Source organism: Helobdella robusta (genome assembly GCF_000326865.2).
Source record: "Helobdella robusta unplaced genomic scaffold HELROscaffold_6, whole genome shotgun sequence".
Classification (NCBI taxonomy): Eukaryota; Metazoa; Annelida; class Clitellata; order Rhynchobdellida; family Glossiphoniidae; genus Helobdella; species Helobdella robusta.
In genome coordinates, this window is record NW_008705330.1 from 766009 (window position 1) to 786408 (window position 20400).

At 31.5% G+C, this 20400-nt stretch overlaps 1 protein-coding gene across 1 annotated transcript; it reads right to left on the reverse strand.

Annotated features, from left to right (window-relative positions):
* Positions 1–16165: 16165 nt before the first annotated feature.
* Positions 16166–18267, reverse strand: HELRODRAFT_164018 (hypothetical protein; the record flags this gene model as incomplete). Its single annotated transcript, XM_009029079.1, has 3 exons — positions 16166–17374; positions 17899–17997; positions 18226–18267. 3 exons carry the CDS (start codon positions 18265–18267, stop codon positions 16166–16168), a joined length of 1350 nt encoding a protein of 449 aa, XP_009027327.1.
* Between the last annotated feature and the right edge of the window lie 2133 nt (positions 18268–20400).

Here is a 20400-nt window from a genome sequence, read left to right on the forward strand (position 1 = left end):
TAGCTATTCGACGTATTTTGTATATCGGATATGCCATTAGGAACAAGTGAATCTGCCGGTCCAAAGATTTTTGGTTCTCTTCGACAACCTTGGCCAGGTGCTTTATGATGGTTTGATTGAAGTGCTGTTAGACTGTGGGTAGAATGGCGTTGTCTGTGTTTTATTGATTTCCAAGATTTACTGCCGCATACGTGGTGCAATTTCGGCACCAGTTTTTTACATCTTTACGAGCGCGAAGAAAACCATTAAAACTTAGAATTTTTGTTGACTCCCAGGTGACCTTCAGACAATCCTCCATGCATTTTTTTGAGAATATCAGTAGTTTTGCCCTTGGGTATCACTGTTTGCATGATATGGCTGGATCCGTCTGTGGTTTCATATCTACGTAAAAGGAGCCCGGCCTCTAAATGCTCCTAGGTGTGCCCAGTATTAATTTGACAAAAAGTCGTGTTCTGATATGTGTTGCTAACTATGTTTCTAGCCGGCTACCTTCCACCTGATGACGCAATGTAATTTTTCATCAAAGTGTTGTGCGGCAGCCAGTTTTTTAGGTGTCCATCTCCTGTCAATTGTCAAGGAGATTGCTCGTACATTTTTCGGTTTTATTCCCTTCTGCTGTTTAGCAGTATTTGCAGTGTGGAGAACAAATTTTTGTCCGTTGAAATATCTATGGATGTGCTTTGTTTATCGCACATACCATGCCCAGCAGCTCCAAAGAAAGGTTGCGCATGAGCTTTGAGAGTTTTCAGCTTTAATATCCCCATTGATGTCTTGCGACAGGACAGCTCCAATTCCGCTGTTACTGGCATCCGTGTCAAGGATGTATGTCTTTTCTTCGGTTTCGGAATTTTTGGTCCCGAAGTTTTTGGTTCTAGATTTCACTATCTAAGAATTTCTGGTCTCGGAATTTTAGGTCCCGAAATTTTCGGTCCCGTTGTTTTTGGACCCAGATTTCACTATCTAAGAATTTCGGTCCCCAATGTTTTTAGTACACAAAAAATGAGGCAAAGGAGGGTTCATGCTGACAATGCAATTAGTCCTATTAGCATAATAAAAAAATGGGCGTGGTTAATAAAATGCGTAGCAAATAGATAATTACAAGGATATCTGGAACTATTATTATCACATTAAAATCCTTAAATACAATGCATTGTACTTAGAATATGTGATGCGGTGAATAGCGCGTGCCTCGGCCACGACGTTTGAGCGCTGTTGAACGTTAGAGAAATAGCGCTGTATAAATAGACTGACGTTTACGTATAAATTTTAAATAGAGGATCGAAAACTCCGGGACTAAAAATTTCGGGACCAAAAATTCCTTTATAGTGAAATCTGGGATCGAAAACTCCGGGGACGCAAAAGCGATTATTACTACTTTTTTTTCTTAACTTATACGACTGGAGAGGACCAGAGAATTGTCGATGGTTCGATTACGCCTTGCTTTTGCACCTTAGAAATCATCTCATCGGTTTCCGCCTGCTTCGACTGTGGAATACGTCGTGGAGCTTGTCTGATGGGTTTGCAATTGTCTATCCTGTAAAATATTAGGCTAGTTCTCTCTTGGTTGTTATCGAAAATATATCTGAATACTTGACTAAAAGTGTCTCGGTCTTTCTTCGCACTTCTTCAGTGAGGATTGCTTTGTGCAATGAGTCGCATTTGAGACTTTGAACGTCCTCGCAATTTTTTCTCCTCATTGCTATTTTGTAGTTCTACGCCACTGTTTTTCATGTAATTTATTGGCTGGGCACTACAAATCGCTCTGCCATCCTTTATTTTTTTTGGATTTTCCGCCGTCCTTTGTGAATCTCTACCAGGCATTTTCCAACAATAATATTTAATACTATGGATGTCGGCGTAGGTTTCACCAAGACAATTTGTTAATTCCTGCATTCACAATTTTGCCCAAATGATGTTTTCTGAAAAACATGGTGTAACCTGGATGCATTTCGGCTGAATGTTTTCAATAACCATTATTTTCGTGTTTTTCTATCTTAAAAAGCGTTTTTCCAAATCTAGGTGGAAACTGTATATCATCATCAAGTCGATGCCCAAGATGCATTCATCGGTAATATCTGCCACCAGAAACGTGCCCTCAAACTCCATGTCTCCCATCTCTACTGTACAAGCTACTTCCCCATACATAAACGCCGTTCCTTTAGTGGCAGTTCGAAGTAGATGCTAAACAAATCTTTTTTTGTTTTTGATCCGCCAATATATCTTGTCTAAAAATAGGTCTAGTTGCTCCTTTATTGATAGTAATCAAACTTTTGCGTAGGTCTATCCTACCACTCAAAGGTCATCTCACTCACGATGAGACATGAATATTACTGCTGGAATCGTTTGTTTTCCCAGCTAACTTTAGCCCAGATACTTTTTTTGAATTTTTCTAGCAGAGCGTTGATGTAAATCCAAAACAGTATTTGTGAGACCTGCATTCAAATTTCTGTTCTTTCTTGCTTTCGCAATTTTGTGTTGTATCTATGCTTTGTCGAAGGTAACACATTTGTTTTGCACAACACAATGAATCATCTTCAAAAATCCATTTTTCTTGATTCCCACGAGCAGCATTTATTTTAGTTGCTATATTCTTATTTAGTGGGTAGAAATGAAGTCTGAAGCAGCTGGTTTGTTTGAGGCATGTTCTATTGCACTTTGAGCATACCAGTGCTGTTTGACTTTTTCTCCTTTGCCGTCTTGGGTTTTGTTCAATAACTGCGGTTTGTAGCAGTAGGGCCTGACATGCAGTCGGTGACATGTCCGCCCATGGTTAAAACATTGGTTTTGTGATACTGAGTAGATGGATCATTGAGTTTGTTGTTCCCCTTCGAGACCTACCTTTTGATTCTCAGTTGCGCTGCGCGGAAGATGGGAGAAATACAACTCTATTGTTGTTGTTGCTGTTATTATTATTATTATAATAAAATTATTATTATTATAAAACTATAATAATTATTATTATTATTCGGTCGTAATTTTGTTCAATGGTCATTAAATTTTACTTACCCTCACTGTTATTATCTATCATGGTAAATTCCTCTTACAAAAAGATTGATTGATGATTGTGTGCTGATGCGACGATGTGAGGAGCGGAGTAGGCACACATGACCACATGAGATGTTTGCTCGTCTTAATAAGATATTTGAGATGCTGTCTCCTAATTTCATTTCCTTTACATTTAATCAAGAATCGATGATTGAAAATCACTGTCACCATCATCGCATCACTCACCACGACATCGTATTTAAAAAAATATTAATTAACGCAACAATAAAACTTTACTCGAGACATTCAATAAAAGAACTGAGGGCAGAGGAGCTTTGTCACTCAACATGATGTAATGAAGCCGTTGAGCCTCTGTCTGTTGTCGTTCAGTGCCAAACAATTTGATTGGCTACAGACAGTTTTGTGGGATGTTGGATCATCATTGTTTGATTTGTTTTTTGTTTCAATTTGCTTTTTTAGCCAAGTGATTTGTACTATAACACGCAAAAACACACAGATAGACACATACAACTCACTCACACACACAGTATATATATATATATATATATATATATATATATATATATATATATATATATCATTCATTCATTCATTCAATGATCCTCTGTAATCCCTTAAGGGACCGTTGAGGCCGATGGTATTCTTCTATCTCTCCAAAATCCTTTTCTTTCCCTTGCCATCTTCATTGAGCTCAATGTTCCAACCCCGTCCATTCCGTGATATCATCCATCCACTTCCTCACAGGCCTAATACTCAAGTGGTGCCGGTACATTCGGTTGCAGTGGCTTACTTCAATTAAATTAAATGAAAAAACATCATCAACAACAATGGATAACAGATAACAGATACAGGTAATATATAACAGATGTTTGATATGTCGAGCCAAACTGTAAAGTAAAATTGATTTACTTTATTTTTTGTCTATTTTTTGTCAATTTTCGTTTTGCGTCCAGAATCCGGTTCCCCGAGGTAGGACCTTGTTTTCTTTGCCATCAACTTTTTGCGCCAAATTAGACGATCGGTTGTATCCATTTCATTTAAATTTAGAGCTTTCATGTCTTGCTCGATTGTTTGCGACCAGGACTTCTTCGGACGGCATTTGGGACGTGTGCCAGGTACTTCAACATCTGCAAGAGAAGTTATGGCACTGTTTCTACTTCGTTTGACATATTTATTCAATATGTCAAACGAATTATTAATTATTTGTTATTTATTATTTTTTTGTCTAGTTATTAATTAATATTATAGGTTTTTTTTATGTGTATGTCGTTTAACCATATTTTTGAAATATCTTTAATTTATCGTATTCATTATTCATAGTAATTATATTAGCCCGCTAAACACATTAAAATGAACAAATAATTTCAATCCGCAAAAGCAAGCAATTTCAAATAATTTCTATGTGTGGATCACTGGCCATCCATTCACGTCACAATTCACGCCTGCGTTATCATCAAATTCTTTTGCATAATTTATTATAATTTATTTCTATTAGTTATTACTTCTATAATTGTTATCATCATCATTATCTTAACTGCCATCATCATTATCAACATCTTCATGTTAGGCTATTCGTAGTTATCAACATTAACATCATTATTGTTATATTCTCGCTCCTATTCATCATCATCGTCATCATCATCATCATCGTCATCATTATCGCTAGTATCATTTTTATAAAATTTCCCTTTAAACAGCATCAACAATGGACATGGGATAAAGAATGGACAGTAAGTAGCAAAACATAACACAAGCATCAATAAAAAATCATTAAAAGTGCCATAATAAACCGACCCTCATTTCTTATGAAAATTCAAACAGAAAAGCGAAAAATTGAAAAAATCGTCCCAACAACAACAACAACTTCTACAACAACAACAAACAACAACAAACAACAACCAAGCGAAACATAAAAACAAAGCAATGAAATGTCCGATAAAGATCACGAGCGATACACAAACGACTAAAGTTTTAGAGCATACATTACACAGTGTACGTCGTGTTGTCATCATTACCATTTTTCATTTATTATTCATCATAATTTTCTCATTTATTTCATCACTATATATATATATATATATATATACATACATATATATATATATATACATATATGTACATTTATAAATAGGTATAAGGCTATAACGTATACAATTTTTATTAAATTCTATCGCTATAGTATTATTTATTAATTTGAATTTCTCTATTTTTCTAATAATATATTGAAAAGCTTTACTTTATAATATATATATATATATATATATATATATATATATATATATACATATATATTTATGTTGGTAAAAATATATATTTATATTTATGTGTTTGTGTGTTGTATGTGTGTTGTGCGTGTTTATGTGTGGTGTTTGTGTGCGTGTGTGTTTATGTGTGTGAGTGTGTGTGTATATGTGTGTGTATGTGTGTGTGTGTGTGCGCGGGCGAACAAACAAAATTGAATAGTTAAGATTGCAGCTAATGCTTCATAGTTAATTTTTAATTTAACTTAAACCTCTCAATAAAATATTATTAATCACACTTACAAAACTGAATGTATGGGAAACCGAATTATAAAAATTATTTCTTCGTAAGAGCTCTTTTTACTCTATGGCTCATTTGTTTTTGTTCCGCTCAACTAACTTTCCACGCTGATTAAATTTATTAATTGATGTGCATTTGAACTTTTTGTAGTTACGGTCATATTTTTTCAAAGTTTGACTTCTCAATTATTGTTTTATAGTTTATTCATTCTGTAACAGCTCTGAAGTTTATCAATTTTTCAATTTTTGCAACATGATGCTTTTGTTATCATTGCTTTTTTTTATTTGTTTTGTTTTTCAATTATTTTTTTACATTGAGTTTTTGTTTAATTGATCGTGTGGGGCTGAGTTTTAAAAGTTTTATAAATTTTAAAATGTTTCTCTAATTAATTTTTCAATTTTAATTTGGCCGTCATTACATTTTTTCCAAGTCCATGCTACGTTCTATTAACACATTATGTGTTCATTACATTAGTAGTATTAGAACAATGGGTTGTATTGCTCTGTGGTTGCGTTAACACATTATACTGTTTAGGAAACTTTAAAATAATTTGCAGAATTCACTACATATCAACTTTATCACAACCCTCATCATCCTTACAAGTATCATAATCATCATCGAAAGCATCCCAGTCGTCATTGTGGTAGTTATGTAACGGAAATTAAATATATTTTTGAAATAACATTTAGTAAATAAACAATTCTTAAATGGACAATAAACAACGAAGAAAGAATTTAAATATTTTAACCTTACCGTCTTTCAAAAAAATTGCTTTCATGAGGTGGTGACGATGGTGGAGGTCTGCGAGTCTCTGCTCTGTCTGCATGCATTTTGATTGATGGTAGGGGATGTGTTCTGATAATTGCTGCCTGATATAATTTTGTTCTGGCATCTTTATACAGAAAAGTTTTTAGCAGGCAGATGTACGGTCGTTTGTGGGATTTATATATTTTTACGAAAAATAACTTTCTGAATCGCTCCAGCTCATGTAGTTGTTGTTGTTGTAGCAGGGATTAAAATGGGAATGGTTTGTTAGCATTGTGAATGCCTTGAATGGATTTCATTATTAATAAACTTTTATAAAAATAACATCGAATTCATTTATTGATTCAACGTTAACATTTTTAAACAGAAATTTTTAAACTCAAACTCTGTTTGGTATCAAATATTTTGTCCCAAAATCTGAGCGTTGGTAAAATGATTTTACCAGCCAATTTTTGCAGGACAATTAAACAACTAATAGTGGCGGATCTAGAAGGCCAGTAACCATAGTTCTCCACTTTGGGAACGATATTTTTGCACCGAAAAAACAGCGTTTTATGTAAAAAAAAATTTACGTGAAAAGAAAAAATTTCGTCAGCTCAATTTCGAAATTTTGGCTCCCCCGTCAAAGTTGTCTAGATCCGCCACTGACAAACAATATTTTTAAAAACATTCATCAACCAATATTTTTAAGAACATTCAGCAGCCAGCACCATGAAGTATAGATCCAATTTAACGTTAATGATGAAAAGTTATTTTAGGTCTTTCACTCTCACTCAAACGGAGGTCTGCTCCATTTCATTCCACCAGTGGGAAGTCTACGGATTATTGTTCGTCAACTACTGCTGTTGTCATCATTATGCGATGAAGAATTTGTCTAGCCTCAGGTGTCATCTTCTAAATGTTTTCAATGCATTTCCAACTTAAAATGCACAGAATTAAAAAAATCGTCTTATTTTTATTTATTCAAGTTTTGCCCGTAATCTTTTGTAGATAGTTTTTTAATTATTCAATAATTACCTATAACTTGTTCCAAAATTTATCAACAATGCAAATCTTTATGAAATTCAAATAGCAAGGATTATCATAATTTTTTAAATAAAATATTAAAGACAATAATGCTTCCTATATTAAAATTTTACACATTTTGTTTAATAACTCAATTAATGAGGGAATTTTCCCAAACTGTTTGAAAATTTTCAAAATATTTCCTTTTTTAAAAATCAGGTTCTGTAAGTGATACCACAAATTATCGGCCGATTAGTGGGGTTTCTTGTGTTTCGAAGTTGTTTGAGAAAATCATTGTTGGTCGCTTGATACCTTTTTTAGATATTAATAACTTAATTAGTGATACACAATTTGGCTTTAGAAAGAATTTATTAACTGAGCTTGCACTTTTAAAATATCATAATTATCTGATTTCAAACTACATTAATTTAAATCATTTATGGCCATTTATGTTGATTTTTCTACGGCCTTTCGCTCGGTCCACCATGGCATCCTTCTCTCAAAACTCCATGATTATGGTTTCCGTGGAAATATTCAATCTTTAATTGAATCACACTTGAAGGACAGATCTCAGTTTGTCCTCTACAAGGGGCCATTTCTGAATGTCCGTCTATAGCAAGTGGAGTTCCCCAGGGAAGCATTGTTGATCCACTGCTTTTCATCGTGAACATTTGTGATGATTTCACAAAATTAATTATGTAGGCAGACGATTGTTTTTTCTATTCTGTCGATAGAATTATGTTAAAAATGTTACAAAAATCAGAATTGCTATTGGTTAAATTAAATTGTTGGTCAGTTTCAAATAAATTTTATATCAACCTATCTAAGACAAAATATATGATATTTTACAGTAAGCAAAATAATAAAAGGAAAATAAACCAACCTATTCTAAACTTAAATGAATTCAAATTTGGAAAAAATGAAAGTTTTAAAATATTTGGTGTAATCTTTGACGACAAACTCAACTTTAAATTACATATTGAGCAAATTATTAGTTAATTATTAATCTCTCTCAGATTCTTGTTTTTTTAGAATAAAAGCCTTTTTAAATAGTAATGCGAAGAAACTTCTTATATTTCTCATAGGTTTATTTTGTCATATTGAAACTTGATTTGGGGTTCCGCTATAAAGAGAACAATCATAAAAATCTATATTCGGCAAAAAAGATGTGTTAAAACTTTATTTGCAATTGATTTCTTTGATATTACTTGAATAAAGACATCATAACTTAATAAATATTTTTGAATTGAACAATTATATGTATCCTAATTTTTAAATTATGTAATAAAGAATTTAAGATACACGCAGAAATAAAGAGTTTGATACAGATAAACCACAGCACATCTCTCAGGTTAAATAAAGGAAAAATGCTAAAAAGTCAGACAAGTTTAAATTTAATAAGTAGTAGACAATTATTCTTTTATGCTCCACTAACTTGGAACAGTTTTCTGAATTACTTGAAAGAAAGAAATAATAACCTTAAGTTCATGAAACTGTTGAAGAATAATTTTATTTGCCGCTCATAAATGTAGATAACTAATTAATTTTTGTATTTTAGTTATGATCAATTTCTCCTTTTTAAGTTTACTGCTTATAAACACGACACGATTTAATATCATATTTATTATTATATTTCTTGATTAATTATTTGGACTTCTATTTTATCCTTAAGGCCCAATTGAAAATAGCTAAACGCTAATTAAATCCTTTTTTATTTCAATTTATTTTTGGTTGGAATAAAATAAATACGTATAAAAAACATTGTTTGAAATTATTAAAATTGTCTCGATAACTCACAATTTCATTTAAAAAATAAGTATGTATTAAACCGTGGCAAAATGAAAACATCTTTTGTTCAGTCAATCAACCATTCAATCATTTAAGAACGTTTATTTTGTGTAGTGCCAGTTTTGTTTTTTATGATTGTTGTTCGAAGAATTTAGCGGACAGATGGATGTTGGTGAGATCAGCCCAAGTTCAATTAGGAATAAATCGTTGTAAGATTTGTTTTATATGCACTCGCACTGTTCATTTTTGTAGACGTAGCATACGCATATATTTCCGCGTTTGTATGATTGGCGGATATCTATGCAGGACTCTGAATTGCGAAGCAAACATTATCTTTCTGTCTATATAACATGTAAACTGTTGTCATAAAAATGTGTTTTGGTTGTTGTTTTTTGTGTGGTTGTTGTTTAGTTCTCGTGTTGTGTGTTGTATAGTTATGATGTATGTAATGTATAACAACTAAATGTTCTCTAGCATGAGATGTTGTAGGGTAGGTCGTCAGAAAAAAATTGAGTGTGAATAGTAATAAAAAGTTGCTATGGCATGGATCTAGTATGAAATGAAAGTTTTTTTCAAAATCAAGACTCATCTTCCTTTGCCGCCAGATGGAGCAAGATTGGCATTTTTAGCTTATATTGTGCTTTATGTACAATGTAAATAATAATTAGTAAAACAATTAAAACAATTAATTTTAATTTAAAATTATAATTAATTATTAGAGTAATCATTATTTTTATTATTAGTCATTTTAGGAATTATAAAAAATACTGCGAATTACTAACGACGCTTCTTATTTTAGGGATTAAAATGAAGAAAATTAATAATTGCAAGGACATAAACTTTTTTGTTCACGGCAATATTAATTTTTTAATTCATTCTAAATAATAAACACCGTTATCGAGATGCTCTACTAATAATCAATAATAAATTTGGAAATAGTTATAAGCAACTGCAATTAATAAAATTATGAATAACTGGGCTCCCAATTCTGGTAGTTGTGACGCATGTTCAAATTGGTCAAATACTCTTGCTCATCAAATGAAATAGAACGGTTTTTTATATAAAGTTACGTGATCGATTTAAAAACAAAGAGTTTGTGAAAAGTCCAAGGCGTCTCACGCAGAATCTTTTAGAAATATGCTCCAGTTTCCTACAGTGGCTAGAGAATGCAATAGGTATGGCGTATCGGATGTTGCAGGAGCTGCTATAGCTACAGCTGCCATCACAGACTATGGAGTTATAAAAAAACGACAGGACAGCTATTATTGACCGCTCAAAGCTGAGACGACAAAGGCAACAGCTTCGAGCCAAATTAACTTATGAAGCAAAGATAACTCTAGCTGCTGCAGGTCCAAAGTCAATTTTCTTTGTTGGAAGAAAAGACAAAACTATTTGTACGTCATTAACTTGTAGCAAAAGCTTTTTTGTTGAAAAACTTATTACGTTACTTAAAGAGCCAAATTAAGGAGCCTATTGCTCCACAAAAGTTTTTTGTGGAGCAATAGGGAAAACACTTGAAAAATGTCAAGAGTTAACTTTGTAAAATTTGAAAAACGGCAGAATAATTTGCCGACACTTCTACAGGATATCACAAATATCAGCAGTATCTTTTCAACATAATCAAAACAATAGAAATTGGAAAAGTATAAGAACTGACTAAAAAAACCTGGTCCTTTTATCCATTCACGTTGGCATACAGCAGCCAATATGTATGTTTCAACCACGTCACTTTCTAAAGAACTCATATTGCTTACGGACTACATTCTAATAGTTTATGCTCCACTATGGTTTTTTACAAAAAAACAACCTCAGTGTTATATGGGTGCTAGGCACCTGTGGCGCTTGATTCAATTTACGCGTTTTCTTCCTAAAAATGAACTCCAGATAATAAATAAATGTATTCAAAGAAATAGTTTTTTTGGTCACCCAGAAAATATTCTAACAACAATGCTGCTGGATGACAGAGAAGAGATAAGAAAACTTGCAGCCGGACGAATTAAATGTGCAAAAAAAGCCATAGCACCTGGTGAAGGTAAAATCAGAAAATTTCAATGTCCTTCTCTTAACTTTGAGGCTGCTGAATACTTTTGTCTTCTATTGTCTTCTAAATTGGCAAGACGTTGCAAGAACCTCGCCACCTATGCTACGAGATATAAGCAATGACGAAATTGAAGCAGCAATTAAAGTACCTCGGAAATAGACACTAGAAAAATATCCTTGCCATAATCAAAGCGTGGAACGACATGTAAAGTTAGTAACCGAAGCATCATCGTCAGTCTGTGGTGCTCTGAGACGTGATGGATATATAAGAGCAAAAATAGAATCAAGAAAAGAAATTCCATATTTTGCTTCGGAGAAGGACTGGATAACAGGAAAGACTAACTGAAATTGATAATGTTTTAATAGTAAATATATATTATAATAGAATAAAAATATATTATATGCAAAAAACAGTGTCTTTTAATTATCAAATTTACCGAAAATTATGTTGTGTAACTGTATCACTCCAATTATTGAAATTTTTTTTACAAAAAAAATTGTATTTGAAAAAAAAATTTTTACAAAAAAATTTTTTTTTTTTCACAAAAAAAATAATTTGAAAACAATTCAACAAAATAATAAAATGCTAATCTTGGTTTTAATATTAATAAAATAATTGGCATTGAACAGAAATACTGTTATGAGCTTATATCAATGGCAAATTTAAGTTATTTTTCAAGGCCCTGGCGGCAAAGTTAAACAAATTTTTTTTTAATTTTATTCTAAATGTGATCCATATATGTTAGAGCAACTTTTTATCGCTATTCATAGTCGATAGCTTAAAAAAAGTTTTGGGTCGACCTACCCTGTACAGCGTGTTGTAGGTAGGCATGTGATGTGTAGCTTTCCTTATGATCTTGGTTATTTTCTCCTGGTTTGCCATCTGTAACTGTGTTTCTGGTTGACTGCTATACATATTTATAACTATATTATATTTCAAATTTATTTTCAAATAGATCAAAATCGTTATATAGAAGTTTTCAAAAAAATATTTGTCGCGGGAACTAATTTTATTCACTTTGCTTATTATTGCCATTAATCAACCTTGATTGTTATACAGAGGATGCGAGTGAATGTACGTTGATTGTAACCTTAACATATTTTATATACGACCCCTGGCAGATCTAATGGGGCCATCGGGGGCTCCCGGGAATAGTATTTTTATTAAAAGACTGTAAAACTCTCTAATTATTGGATGAAATCCCGTATCACTTTATTAAAAATAAAAAGAGGATCATTCATAACATTCAAACAGCAAGTGTTCACTACTCAGGTTACAAATTCTATTTTTGAAATAAAAGAACAAACCACATTTCGAAATTATTCTAGTGTGACATGATAAATGAGGTAACGCTGAAATTCTACTCATTTACAACAAATTGAATATAGAATTTTTTTTAAATAATACTTCTTTTTAAATTTTTTTCATCAGTCCCAGTTTTAAAAAATTATTCTAAACCAAATGCACATAAGAACTAGTGATTCAACGGGAAATATTAACATGGTTAGATATTCTAAAACAACTGCTTCCTATTTTTTGCATATTAATTTAAAAGCGTTCTACTAACAATCTTTTTAAGTTTCGTCTGAAACGTAAACATTTTGCCGGAGACTAAACTAGTTGTAAGGAAATAAATAGATAAGAATTTTTTAAATCCTGTTTGCGCACATTTCATAGAATACCGAACTTTATTTGCAAGAAAATTTTGTGATAATATTTTTAATTTGTTGACAAGTAGATTGTACCACCAATGAATTCATTTTCTCATTGCGCACTGAATTAAGCTATTAGTGAGACATTGTTATAAAGAGTTACTCCTTCTAAAACAGCTATTGAATTTATTATTTACTATTATTTAAACAGAAAAAGAATAAAGATCAAATAAATTGCTGTGAAAATGGTGTCATTGTACGATATTTTTTGATGTATGTTCGGTCAATGAATGTAGGACGAGTTTGTTGTTCATCACAGGCGATCAATACCCACAACTCATTCCATACAAAACATCTTTACGTGCGCTTCATAGATGAATGCAAATAATATTGTTCGGATCAAAATATAATCATTCACGCAAATACACTCCAGAAAAAACACTCATAAATATTTGCAAAGAAACAAAGATCATAGAAAACGCACCCGAACAAACACCTCCAAAGAACTACACATGCACACAAAATTACACCGCCACAAAATTAAAATGTCGCACAAAAATTTGCTTTGCTAATAAATTCTTTCTAAGAGAAATACACTAAAGAAAAGAAAAACTAATTTACCAACAGCAATTTTTTCATGCATTTCCTAAATAGTTTAAGCCTACTTTGTTAGGGAATCTTTGAAAATAAAGTTTTTAACTTCAAATCAAATTAATGCAAAAAAATCACCGCATGTAATGAACGGAAGCCCTGTGAGATTGAAACAAACTGGTTTCTTCGAACATTTTGTGAAAAATTTTAAAGGTTAATCAAATATCGCATAGACTTTTTTCAATACGGAAAATATTTCGTTAATGGAAGTTGATTATCTTTCTTTATAAACGAATGCATTTTGATAATCTAATAAAATCACATTTTGCAAAATACCACCGCTCAATATAAACATACAAATGTTTGAAAAAACTTTTTTCTTAAAATTGATTGCTGTTTCAAAGTGGGACAGTGGCATGCATGGAGTGAATGTTTTGATGAGATGTACCGACGATCACGCAATGCTCAATTTTTCCTCATTACAGCTTTGAAAGAGTTATTGACAATTAAACTATTGAATATTTTTAACGATGCATTAAAGATTAAGGTAAAAAGATTAAGTCGGAGGATAATTTAATAGAATCTGGTGAGAGGATCATGTAGGCGGAACATGTTTAAAGATCAGGTAGGAGGATCATGTAGGAGAATCATGTGGAAAGATCATGTGGGGGAATCATGCAGGAGGATCATGTGTGGGGATCATGTAGGAGGATAACGTAGGAAGATCCTTATTATTATTAAACAAAGGCGAAGACGAAACGTCCCTGTGCCTTCTCAAAACTATGAGTCTATACTGAATAAATTTAAAATATTTAATGTTCTTATAAGTCAAATAATGTATTAAACCTTGTAAAATGAAAAAAAAGATAATAATAAAAAATAACATACTGATAAAAAAAATTGAATATATCCCAATCTCACAAATAGCCAATGTCACATCAAGTATCATTTGCCCTCCAATCGTACATAAATCTGGCATTCATAAAATAAGTATCCAACTTTTTTTTTAAATCATTCACATTATCAGCATTCACAACATCGACACCCAGATTGTTCCAGATACAAATTGATCTATTGGTAAAGTATTGTTTCCTCAAGTTCTTATGGAATGGAAGAGCAGTCAATTTCATTTCATGTCCTCTGGTTCGTCCCCCAGCTTTCATCATTACTGGGAGTTCACGTTGATCTTTAGCTCTAAACAAGTTATACATCATGATGAGATCCCCTCTGATGCGTCTGTATTTCAGTGTTGGCAAGCTCAAAAATTTTAGACGATCTTCATATTTCATATGTTTGCAGACCTTGATCGACTTTGTTGCTCTTTTCTGGACCCTTTCTATCACCTCCGTTTCCCGTACTGCCCACGGAGACCAAACACAAGCTGTATATTCTAGTTGAGATCTGACTAATGATTTATAAAGCATTATAAAAATATGATCACTAACACCTTTAAAATTTCTAATTATTAAACCTAACAAAGAATAAGCTTTTTTAGCATTGTTATGAATATGATCAACAAATTTTAAAGAATTATCAAATATTACACCTAAGTCCTTAATACTATCGACATAATCCAATGTATGATGACCAATTTTATATTGAAAACTATTCTCAGGTATGTTATACCCATATTTCATTACCACACATTTTTTTTCATTTAATTTTACATTACTCTTTGCACACCAACTAGTCAAGTCATTTAACCCATTTTGTAATACCATTCTATCAATATCATCATCTGAGCTAACAATTCTGTATAATTTTGCATCATCTGCATACATATACATTGCTGGACCTTTTGCATCTTTATTCAAATTAAACACATCATTAACAAATAAAAGAAATAATATAGGACCCAGCACACTCCCTTGAGGAACCCCATTTAACACTGTACAATATCTAGACATTTTATCATTCAATCTCACCCTGAATGTTCTTCCACTTAAATAACTGTTTACCCAAGTAATCAATCTATCATTCAATCTGTACTCTTTCATTTTTTAAACTAAAATACCATGTGACACTCTATCAAAAGCCTTCTCAAAATCCGTGTACACAACATCAATCCTGTAGCCATCATCTAGTGCCTTAGTCCAATCATCCAGAAGTTTCAAGAGTTGCATTACCGTTGATTAACCTTTTACAAAACCATATTGTCTAGGGTCAATCAAATCATTATCAGTTAAATACAACATCAAATCATCCTTAATAACCGATTCCATCAGTTTACAAATAACACTGGTCAATGCCACTGGTCTATAATTTCTTGCATCTTTTTTATCACCCTTTTTATAGATAGCTGTTACAACACTTTCCTTCCATATACTAGGTATGACTCCCCATTGATATGATAAACCATATAAAGCAGACAAATAATTACAAACAGACTCCTTACATTCGAATAAAATCTTTCCATGTAGATTATCTGGACCTGATGATTTGTTAACATTCAATTTTTTTAATTTGTTATAGACAACTGTAGGTTCAAAAGTTATTTCGTTCATTTTTAATCCAATGAGCTCAGATTTCGAAACAGCCTGATAGGGTTCATCACGCAGATCATCCACTGTCGCATAAACTGATGAAAAAAAGTCAGCCAACATATCTGCCATTTCCTGTTGATCAGTCACAATTCCTTTCTTCTTACCATCTTTATCCACCCGATACAAACCATCCAAATAAAAACTGTCTTTTCTATTACTGCCTATGTGTTTCCAAAATACCTTCTGATTAATCTTCACAATTTTTGCTAAGCTGTCTAAATAATTCTGTTTAATTAACATGATTCCTCGTTTCTAATCCTTTTGAAGTCTTCATACAGCATACTTTTTCTATTTTTCATATATCTTTTCCATATCAATTTTTTTTCCTTTATTAATTCTAATAAATGAGTTGGTAACTCAATTGAATGGTTGTTCTTAGTAAAAATTTCAGTCTTAAGTGGCACATATTTATTCACAGCCATGTTAATAACCATAACAAACTTATCCCAAATCTCATCTAACACAATCTGCTTGTCCCCATCACCTTTTATTGAATTATCTATTTTAGGCATCGATAAATTTGCAGAAATAAATTGATTCATAAGAAAATAGTTTCCTTTTTTATAATCAAACATTTTATTTTCTTTTAAATGTGTTATTACCTCCGTATTCACCACCAAAGAAAAACTCAACATCAGATGATCACTTTTACCCACAGGCGAATTATATTTGATATCTTGTATTAAATTTTGTTGTTGTGCCAATAGCAGATCCAAAATATTCTGTTTCTGTCTATTCTTATATCTTGTTGGGGCATCAATGAACTGAACCAAAAAACAATAATTTACACAATCTATAAACTTCCACTGAAACGACTTTAAACCTCCACTAACAGACATTGACTCCCAGTTTATTGTAGGGATGTTAAAATCACCAATTATAAATTTATTACCACCATTGCCTATAAATATCTTTATTAAATTTAGGAGTTCATCATTATTCTTCAAACAGGAGTTTGGGCTTCTGTATGGGCTTCTGTATAAGAATGAAATTTCCTCTTTTAAATTCAACAAGCGAACTGCAATATATTCTTCAAATTTGCTTTCAAAATCAACAATAACTGAGGAGAGTGTGTTTTTAACATGACAGAAAATACCTATGAATCCAGCCTTCATAAAATTACAGCTATACAACCTGAACCCTTTAATTTGAAATTCCTGCAGTCGATAACTACCTGTCAAGTTCTTTGGGTTTGTATCCACAAATATCAAAATAAGCATCTTCTTATATATCGAGTCAACTAAATATCTAATTTTACCCATCTTATTACAAATGGAGTCTACATGAGAATAGAGAACACCTAATTTACAATCTCTGTCCTTATTTCCATTGCTCAATCTGACCTTATCAAAACAATTATCCTCATTACCTAATTTGTGTCTGAACTTTTTCCCCTTCTTTCTATCTTTACTAACCTCATACTTCCAGGCAATCCCCTTACCCTGTATATATATTCCCCTGATTATTCTTTTGTTTTTCTTTTGCTTCCTCTACAAGCTTTTTCCTCTCTTCCCTTTGTTCTTTATTCAAATCATGGGATACACCTATTTTAGTTAACTCAGTTTCTAAGTACTTTATCTTACACAAATTTTTTTTACTTCTATCATTGAATTTAATTAAAACAGGCCTTGGTCTATCTCCAGAGCTCTTTAACCTGTAATATTTTGTTATATCACACTCTGTAACATGACCATCTGAAAGAACCGAGCAAAAAGACAAAATTCTTTTTTTATCATTCAATCTATTTATCTCAGCAGACTCTTCCTTATTTTCACATATACCAAAAATTATAATGTTATTTGCCCTATCTTGTGCATCACATCTGGTTTTAATATCTTCATTAGTTTTTTCTATATTTTTGCACGCAGACTGTACTTCTTTATTTACCACTTCTACTTTTTTTTTAAATCTCTTTGCCTACTGCATTAACCCAATCATTTTTAAAATTCCCTATAGTCTCACTTACTTTTTTTTCCATTAGCTTAATACTACCTGAATTAGTTTCTGTATTTTTAATTGAAACATTCATACCCTTGATGGTTTCTAATAATTTATTGTACCCCTCCTGTAAGGCTGTCAATTTTGCATCCATCGCTTCTTGTTTTTTTTAATGTCACCAAAACTTTTAGCATATTCCAAATTACTTGTACTCACACTCAAACAATTACTACAACTCCATATAAAATTGGATATTTTGGCAATTTTTTTAAAATAAATCTTCTGTTATTCCACCCCATTTGGGGTGGCAGAACACCCTACATGTAATGCAGCATAAATTATCAGCTGTACAAACCTTATTACACTCACAGCAGAGACTCTTATCCTTATTAGCCATCTCAATTATCAATTACTCTTTCTCTCTCTTCCCCTCCCCTTCTATCTTAGATATATAATTTATATATCAAATATACACTCTCAAATGCGAGAACAATCAATCAGACAAACACAGAAAAATGACAACACCAAACAACAAGTGACTGGCGTGTATCCTACAACGGTTGCACGTTGCACGAACCGTTGTCGTACTAGCCTCTCAACGCCTCTAGCCTTGCACTTATGTTAGTATGTATTCTTAATTAAATAATAATGTTAAATAACACATAACCGTTTTCGAACTAATACGCTGGGGAATACAACTCTAATATACTAAAAAACAACTTATTTTTTTTTATTTAAAAAAATTATCAAGAATAAGATAATTGATATTATCGCCCACCAAAGATTTATTAACAACGATATGTGTAGAAGAATCATGTAGGAGGATCATGTAAGTCGGTTCTAAAAACAATATCCAAATATTTAAAATTTGTTCTAAAAATGCGTGTTAAATAACGGTTTCAAAAATGATGACTTTTTCATTTTACCGGCTATTAGTAATTTTGGTTTGTAACTAAAACATTTCATTTTTTTTGTTTTTAGTAGCAATTTTTCGGTCTTACAATTTTTTTTGAAATTTTGAAATTTACTTAGGTATTTTTTTGTGTCGACAAAAATAAGAATTTTGTAATTTCAGTTTTTTCCAGTTATGTTTTACGATTCTTATTTCTTTTGTCTTTTTATTCGACTAAATTAATGAAAAGAAAATAATTTGATTTTTGAAGAAAGGTTGAAAACTATTGACGTTTGTTTGCACCTCTCAAATTTTGAAAAGCAACATTCTGTATTAAACTTCTTAAAAGTTTATTTTTGTGAAGTTAAGTTTAATGAAAAAAAATTTACATCACTTATATGCAAATCTATCATTGGAAGATTTTTAATATATTTACGAAAATCATCCAAAAGACTGCTTATCTTACTTGCGACAAAGCCTTGAATTTGTCAGCCTCAATTTTTTATTTATTCGCATAAAAGTTAATCGTTTTATCAAAATTTTGTTTTTTGTTTCTTATAAATTTAAAGTTATAAAAATTTCAGAACAAAAACCAATTGATTGAAAACATTTATTTTTCAATTACTTTCAAAGAAATATTACATTTTACAGACTTTTCACAAAATTCATCATTAAACAAAATTTAACAATTTCATACTTATACGCAACTACTTCAGTGTGTTGGAAACAGGAACATACACAAAAATGTTAATTCATTTCAAAGAGAGCAAAACAATTTCAAAACTACTTCAAAAGACTGACATCATAGAAACTAATAAATATATTCATTTTATATATTGTTATTAACATTGGTATTAACAAGTATAATTTACAAATAAGCGCAAGCACGAACACACACACACACACACACACACACACACACACACACACACACACACACACACACACACATATATATATATATATATATATATATATATATATATATATATATATACATATAAATGGGCTTGTCAAATAATGTTGTCATACAGCAGCTACAAACATAAAGACTATCAGAAAATTAATTTAAATTAAATATTAAAAATATTTAACACTGCACTGAACGATAAATGATTCTAACAAGAAATTAACAATATTTTATATGAAATAAATTTGTTGATATATATATATATATTTATATACATATAAGTACATATGTATATAAATATATATATATATATATATACAAAAAATATATAAAAACGAACTACAAACATATTAACGCCAAATATTCGGTAGAATTTATAGAATATTGTAAAAATTATGGTCTATTACCAACATATATATATATATATAATATAACACAATAGTTTGAAACTACACACAACTAGCATTTGGAATTTAGTTAAAATTATGCCAAAGTTAAGCGAGCCAGCGTTTGATATAACAACGCTCACGGTTTAACATTCTGAAAAAACATCAAACATGTTCTTACACTTTTCTAGTTAAGTTAACAAAACGTTCCACTATGACCATGCTCGCGTAATGATTTATCCAGTCTTCGAACGTATTATTATTGTTTCAGATGTCGGCTTTGGAAATGAAAAATTTTGTGTAATTGATATCAAAATTATTCTTTTTCAAGTTTTTATTCTT